The sequence below is a fragment of the Azolla caroliniana genome, unplaced genomic scaffold (genome assembly GCF_043228905.1).
Source record: "Azolla caroliniana isolate FFs.n. ecotype wild unplaced genomic scaffold, voAzoCaro1.0.p SCAF_861, whole genome shotgun sequence".
Taxonomy (NCBI): Eukaryota; Viridiplantae; Streptophyta; class Polypodiopsida; order Salviniales; family Salviniaceae; genus Azolla; species Azolla caroliniana.
Window position 1 is genome coordinate 4,274 of NW_028231296.1, and position 8,099 is coordinate 12,372.

Genomic DNA, 8,099 nt, shown 5'->3' on the forward strand with positions numbered 1-8,099 from the left:
TTGTGGCATGTTGAGATATCAAGCTCAACTAAGTTTAGCCATTTAGTTAACCATGTAACTTAGTAGTTACCTAGATAGAATCTAGTTAGTGTGTTAACCTTTTAAACCCTTAAATAGGATCTTGTACTTGTACGTAAGTAGGGATACATTTTAGTTCCTCCACTACCAAGTATATTTAATATAGGACTTACAACCGTGTACCTATATTCTCCTCACACATGTGCACCCTTGCACATGAGTTGTATATATACCTCATTGTGGATATTTTGTAACTTGATGCTTATTAATATAGAGAAAGGTCTTTAGCTATAATCTTGTTAATCATCCCCCATTTATCTTATTGTTTAGAAGTGTATCTTCCTCTCTCTCTCTTCCTCTCTCCACACAACACACACACACAAAGTTCTTCCGCTGCACAGAATCATCACTGATTCTTTGCATGGCATGTATACTCTACATCGGATGTGTGGATGTCTCTTCCTCTCTCTCACCTCATTTCCTTCTTATATTCCACAGTTCATAATTAAAAATCTGATTATTTGGCATACTATTACGTCGTTGGCTCTTTCGAGAATATGGAAAACGAGATGTGATTCTATTTTTAACAATGTTGACATACATCTCAACACTATGCTTATTGAATTCTAGATGTTATTTTTCCATACACTATGTGGTCAATACGATGATCTATTGGGTTCGGATGATGTTCTATGGCAACGACAAGATTTGTATCTTATAATAGATTTGAGATGAAATGTCTCCTTCTGTTTTCTCTATGTAGAGTTTTCAAGTAATATACTAATGTGTATCTTTCTTTCTTTTTTAAAAGTACCAATAGCAAGGTAGTCACATTGACACTCAAGATTGTAACTTGATTTGGGGGATAAATCAGGTAATCTAAAACTTATGAGATTCTAGGAAACGAGATTTGTCTGCCTTATTGTAAGTCATGGAAATTTTTACATACCTAGAGGTTAGGACAATGGATTTGTCCTCTAGGTTGCTATTGGTATGCATTCTTAAAATGTTTTTGAGAATCCAAGAGCATTTAAGAGTGTCTAATTGTGTTGGTACCCAAAGCTAGGATGTGAACGTTCTTGATTTATGAAGATTTCGTCATTAACGTGGAAATATTCCATCATGAATACTCTACTTCTATTTGATGGAAAAATATTTCTCATTTTGATGTAATGATCATTTTCTTCTTCATTTTGAGACAAAATCGCCATGTACAATATTATCATTCATTAAATGTTGGTAATCTCAAAATGCCTGACAATTTCTTCAACTTGGCAAATTTGTGGAGAAATTCTACTATAGGCCAAGAATGCCTATCCAAGATTTTTCTCTATTCACAAGGAATTTTGATCATTGTCTTTTTCATTTTTCTTGTGAAAATCATGATTTCATTCAAAACCAAAGTTGATTGTAAACTTAATGTTGTTTGTGATCCACCGTTGCAATATCTTTGACATATTGAAAATGATATTGCAAATCTAAAGGGCATTGTTTTTATAAGTCATGCAAGAGATGTACGATCATTATTTTGATTCAACTTTGCTCTCTTGTCCCGGACTTTGGATCCAACTTTGCTCTCTTGTCCTTTGCAACATGCACATAAGCGAGACAACCAAACACCTTCAGATGCTGGTAAGACACATCTTTACCGGTCCATACTTTATGCGGTGAGTCTCCTTCCAAGGATGTTGACGGTGATATGTTAATCACGTACGTCGTTGTCATCAGCACCTCAGGCCAAAACGTCTTGGATAACTTTGCATGTGCTAGTATGCTTCAGACTCTCTCCATTATGGTCCGGTTCATCCGTTTAGCCAGCCTGTTCAATTCCGGCATCTTCGGCATGGTGAATTCGAGCCGGATTCCCTTCGACCGGCAGTACTCCTCGAATTGCTCCCGGTATTCACCGCCGTTATCTACTCAAACCGCCTTTAGCTTCCAGCTGGTTTCCCTTTCCACTCTCGCGTGGAGCTCCTTGAAGACGGACAGCACATGATCCTTCGTCTTCAACGGTGAGACCTACAACTTTCGGTTGTGGTCGTCTATGAACGTCACGAAGTACTGCGATCCGGCATGTGATTTCATGTCCACTTGACACACATCGGTATGCACCAGCTCCAGTGGTGCATTCCGTCTCATCGGTGGTCTTGACCGGAAGGAGGTTTGGTTTTGCTTGTCGGCCAAGCAATCGGTGCACTTCTCAAGATGCACGTCTTTCACCTCCGGAATGAGGTTGTCTTCAACAAGTCTTTTCATCCCCTTCTGGCTCATATGACACAGTCTCTTGTGTCACAGCTCACCGGCATTGTCGAATACTACGTTTACTTCTTCTCGGCATATCCAAGCGTGCATCAGGTACAGCGTGTTGATCTTCCGGGCTCGAACCACAATCATGGTTCATTTGCTAAATTTCATTACTCTGTTCCGGATGCTACCCGTGTAGCCTTCATCATCTAGCCGACCGGCTGATATCAAGCTCAACCAAACCTCCAGAACGTGTCGGACATCCTTCAGTAGCAATTGCACCCGGTTGATGTATTCAACCACACATCTCCTATGCCAACAATTCGGCATGACCCTTCATTCCCCATTTGGACATAGCCGAGATCTCTGACTCTGTAGGACGAGAAGCATTTCCGGTCCGGTGTTAGGTGGAACAATGCGCCAGAATCGACAACCCACGTTGTCTCGTCGCCGACAAGGTTTAACTCATTCTCCTCAATGATGAGCAACAATTCTTCTTCACTTGTCGCAATCGTCGACGTTCCTTTCCGATCCTGACCTCTCCGATCCGAACCATTTTGGTACGAACTCTTCTTTAAATCGGTGGTGTCGACCCCTTTCTCATTCCGGAAATGCCGACAGTTCTTCTGGAAGTGCCCCGGCTTCCCACAATAGAAGGAAGTAGGCCTCCCCCTTTACTTTGATCTCGTCCCCAATTTGTCCCGATTTTGGGGACTCTGATTTCCACCTCTTCCCCAGTTTTGGTCATCTCTCGTAACCAAAGCCTTCGGGTCGGTTCCGGATTCCGGAACTTTCTGGCAAGCTTCTTCATCTAGCAAGCTTTATTTTACCCTTGCTAGGGACAACTGCTTTCCTTCCGGCCCGGCATTGCCCAAAGTGACAACTAGTGTCTCCCAACTGTCTAGGAGGGAACTGAGCAGGAGCAATGCAAGTACCTCGTCGGCCAGAGGTACTTCAAGCGAAGTTGTTTTATTTATGAGCCCCTAGAATGCGTTCATGTGTTCCACCATGTTGGATCCGTCCTGGTACCGGAGTCTCACTAACTTCCTGAATACTGAAACTCGATTTACGGTGTTTTTGCTCTCCAGCACCGATTTTCTTCATTGAAGTTGTTTTACAGGTTCATGTCGATGAAGCACCGTATGTATGTTGCCAGCTTCATGTGCATCACCTCCCATGTCATGGCATCAATCTTGTCTGGTTTCTTGTCCCCGAACTGTACCGGCAGCCAGAGATCTTTGACCACGAGCATGTCCCTCATCTTCAACTTTCACACTGGGTAGTTGGTGCCGGTGAGCTTGAACATGTTTCCGAATGACTCTTCCATTTTCTTGTTCGCTCTGATACGAGTTTGTACGGAATAGCGCTCGGCCACAGCCGAGACTCAAACACTTTATGAGAGAACCAAAATAGAAATGGAGGTTTGTACACTTACGGAGAAGAGACGACACAGGATGTTTACGTGGAAAACCCTAATATAGGGAAAACCCATGAGAGCCCGCAGACTCCAACTATCACTATATGAGAAAGGAGGTACAACAGGAGACTTAGAGGCAACGACCTCGTGCTCTATATCTTCGCCAACCGGCGGTTTCTCTTCTCTCTCTCTCTCTCTCTGTACAACTATAATACAACTAACAACAACCACAACAACCAGTGATTGCCCTAAGTCATATTTATACTTATATGAATTTAGGACTATTTACAAATATAGCCTTTACAAGCACACCAAAAACATATTTGCAGATATGTTCCTGGATCCGGTTCACACCGGATCCATCCAGATACCTTCTGGTCCGGTCCGGTTCCTTCCTTCGGCTCGTCCGATCCAGCTCCTCCGGATCCCATCTGGAGGGACCGAATTCCCAACATTTTCCACCTAGTTACTTGTTACTTCATCTTTGTGTGGAATCTGGACCATATGAAGCCTATGCTAACATACTCAACATGGCTCCACAATATTAAGGCCTTAACCAACTACTAATATCTTATTGATTGTATTTGTCCTAGCCCACTACCTATAAGTTATATAGTCATGTGCCCATGTAGTCCACCACTAAAGTCCTTACATGCAAAGTCTCTAGTTGGGTGCATAGCTTTATCACATGGATTGTTTCTCTCGTTTAAAATAATATATAATGTCCTAGAGATGGTCTATTTACAGTCTTGCTTGTTCTCTCATTTTACCCCCCCTCCCATGTAGTGGTAGTGACATGTCCATTACATACAAGTTGTTCAATTAAACTAAGCATGGGTAGGGATCCTACAAAATGTGTAAGCCACATTCCAAGGGATAGGTTGAGTGGTCATTATTAGTCTCATCTACTCTTCTCTTTTATTGGTTCATGGTAATTCATTGTAGGGATCCACAATTCTTACACCCATTTTATATGGCATTGATCAAACATGTGACTATATCATATATACCATTACATACAATTTGTTCAATTAAACTAAGCATGGGTAGGGATCCTACAAAATGTGTAAGCCACATTCCAAGGGATAGATTGAGTGGTCATTATTAGTCTCATCTACTCTTCTATTTTATTGATTCATGGTAATTCCATGTAGAGATCCACAATTCGTACACCCATTTTATATAGCATTGATCAAAACATGTGACTATATCATATATGCCTTCTAGCCATCTATGAAAGAAACACAATTATATGAACCAATATTGCTTTTTATTCATTCAAAATCTTACCCGTCTTTCAAGGTCCTTGATTGTTTGATTTGTAAGTGTGAGTGCAGAATGGAGATTGTTCATCTCTTGTTGGAGTTTGTCTCGTTCTTGCACGAGACCCCTTATATCATGATGAAGCATCTTGACCTCTTCACTTTCCCTACAACAGAACTAGAAAATTGAATAAAGAACAAATGTGAGGCTACACAATATATATACACACACATATGGAAGCTTTTATGGCATCATAGCTTTAAAATATTGTAATCAATTTATTATGTATAACCTAGTCAAAAGTGTTGATCGAATGGTGCTACAATTTGGGTATTGTTAGCTTTGTCAATTAGGGATTTATCGTTTAGGTGGGTAATGATGTAAGGGATAAGTAAATAGAGTGGTGTAGTTAGCATGGGCCGATCTTAAACTCACAAGATATGGTCATAACTTTTCAACATGACAATTGAATCCCTCTTTGGTAATTATTATATAAGCACATTGTACAAACCATGCAAGATGTTAAGTACTGATTTTGTTCATAATATATCGAGGAAATTCATATTGATATACATTGTTTTCATGTGTAAGTAAAATCAGTGATTAAATTTCCAATGATCACATACTTCATTATATACATAAGGAACTACATTGAAATTCTAAGTGCTAAGGTAGTGGTAGTGAATTTTATGAATGAGCATACCATCTTGATATGATCCTCCAAATTGTCGAGGGATACATGATATCTTGATCCAACGGTGCTATCATTTCTCGTCATGCCACCCAAACTCTCGGCCATGAGGCCACTATTCTCCATTCGATCAACGAGTGTCTCTTTCTTGTGGGTTTCAACTTCTTGCCTCAATGCGTGCTCAATACCAGAAAGCCTCGCCATCTCCATCCGAATCATTGTCATTAGATCCTCACTAAACGATCCGAATTCTCGACACTTGGTTTGCTCCCCTAGGACAAGTCTTAGGCTTTGCAAAGCTTTCACCTTCTCATTGCAAACCTTCTCCAACTCACTTTGCTTCTCTACTAGCCCCTCCTCTTTTTCCCTATACTCTTTTTTTAGGGCAACAACACTCCATGGCAACTCCTCCTTCTCTTGTGAGCTCGATCCCATGCTTCCCACCTTGCTCATTCTCAATGCCTTGATTGTCTCCTCACATTCATGCACTCGCTCCGCCAATTCATTCTTCTTCGATGCTAACAAAGAGATTTCCTTGTGTAGCTCCACCTTCTCTTGGGCAATCCTATTCAATCTCTCTCGTGTTTTCATGCCTTTGGACATCGCAACCTCGAGCTTCATAGACCACTCTGACTCCATCTCCTCTATGGTTTCTCGGACCTTCACTTCATTCTCTCTTTGAAGGAGCTTGAGTTTAAATTCCATATCTGCTTTCATATTGCGAAGGGCCTCATCCGAGCTGGCCCGTTCAGCAGCCCGAGCTCGGATCTCGGAAGCTAACTCTAGGGCAAGATCTCTCTTCTCCTCAACACACCTCTTAATGAGCTCTAACTCACTTATTGTACTCACATCATCACTGGATTCGGAGTATTGCATTAAACATTCTCGGATCGAGCTCGTGTTATAAGGAGCTTGACCCTTGATGCTCATCATTCGGGATTGGTGCTCGAATGTGCTCACTCGTTCTTCCAATTCTCTAGCTCGCTCCTCCAGATTGGTCGCCATTTTCTGCTCCATTGCGTAAGTGTCGGTCGATCGGAATGAATCTATACCATCTCGAGGGGGAGGATGGATCCTAGGAGGCAACACATTGGCGACCGAGTAAGTGTCGGCCCATCGGAATGAATCTATACCATCTCGAGGGGGAGGATCGATACTAGGAGGCAACACATTGGTGACCGAGGAAGTGCCGGCCAATCGGAATGAATCTGTACCATCTCGAGGAGGCCCATTGGTAGGCAACGAATCGGGAACCGCATAAGTGTCGGCGAATCGGAATGAATCTATACTGTCTCGAGGAGGAGAATCAATACTAGGAGGTAACACATTCATGTCCGAGTAAGTGTTGGCCGATCGGAATGAATCTATACCGAGTTGAAGAGGTCCATTGATAGGCAATGAATCAGCGTGCGAGGTATGGACTACCTGCCTAGTACTACTACTACTTTCTTTCTCCTTTCTTGGAACAACATTGACTTGCTTTGGGTTTTTCTCCTTGAAGGAGAAGGATCTTATTATCTTGTCTCGGATGGATTTGAATGGACTAGACTTGTTTCCCAAGACTGTTCGAGTAGGTTGCTTCATTACATTATTAGGAATCTTCGATGTGGTGGTGGTGGTAGTAGTAGTAGTAGTAGTAGAAGAAGAAGTATGATTATGGTTTGTTTGGTTTGAAGATGGTACCAAATGCATTAGTTCCTTAGAGTTATTGATCATTATGTCATCTCTCCACTCGAGAACCTTAGGATCGAAAGTCGGAGGAGAGTATTCCATGATGCGCATCGAGTGAGATGTGGATCCATTGGCAAGGAGCTCCTTGGAATCAATAGTAGGCTTTCTTGATATTGCACAATGGGAAAACTCGACTATAGATGAACCCTTCCTCATAATATTGTCGAAGAGAATTGATCGGGATCAATAATTACTACATTAGACTCATAACATTATTCAATAATGATGATTCATTAAGAAGCAACAAACCATCAATGATTACTATAGGTTCTCTTCAAATTTATTAATGTCGGGAAATATTAGTGTTAAGTCATTAATTGTAACTAGTGAGATAATGAGACATAATTGTTCCTTCCCAACGTGCCAAAGTGTGGAAAGGTTTTAAATTAATTGAGACTTTAGGTGATGAAAAAAGAAGAAGGGGGGGGGGGATCAAGCATTAAACAAACCTTATAGAATCATTTAATACCCATGTTGTTTCCATGACAAATATTTCCCTTTCTCAACCCCATGTCCGATACCATTTCATACGGTGTTTTGTTAGAGCAATTGTAAGGGCGACTCATCGCCCTTAATTTCCCTATTGTATTGATGTGTTCTATGAGCAATCTCTTTGAGGGGATTTAATGAGTCTCATTTCACTAAATATGGTGAAGATCGGAGAATCTAGAGAAAAAACGGAAAACTCATGGCAAAATACCCATCTCTACCACTACTACAAAGAGGTATTCTAGA

The 8,099-nt window shown here is 41.3% G+C and overlaps 1 protein-coding gene across 1 annotated transcript; it reads right to left on the bottom strand.

The window, feature by feature from the left end:
- Nucleotides 1–4,970: 4,970 nt before the first annotated feature.
- LOC147847566 (uncharacterized) lies at nucleotides 4,971–7,520 on the bottom strand. The gene is made up of 2 exons (XM_087339046.1): nucleotides 5,646–7,520; nucleotides 4,971–5,108 (listed from the first exon to the last, which is right to left on the bottom strand). The coding sequence occupies exons 1-2, from the start codon at nucleotides 7,518–7,520 to the stop codon at nucleotides 5,100–5,102; spliced, it is 1,884 nt and encodes a 627-aa protein (XP_087195172.1). The 3' UTR covers nucleotides 4,971–5,099.
- Nucleotides 7,521–8,099: the final 579 nt, after the last annotated feature.

Coding starts and splice junctions, on each gene's coding strand:
- LOC147847566 (XM_087339046.1), bottom strand. CDS start 7,520: ATGAGGAAGGGTTCATCTATAGTCGAGTTTTCCCATTGTGCAATATCA.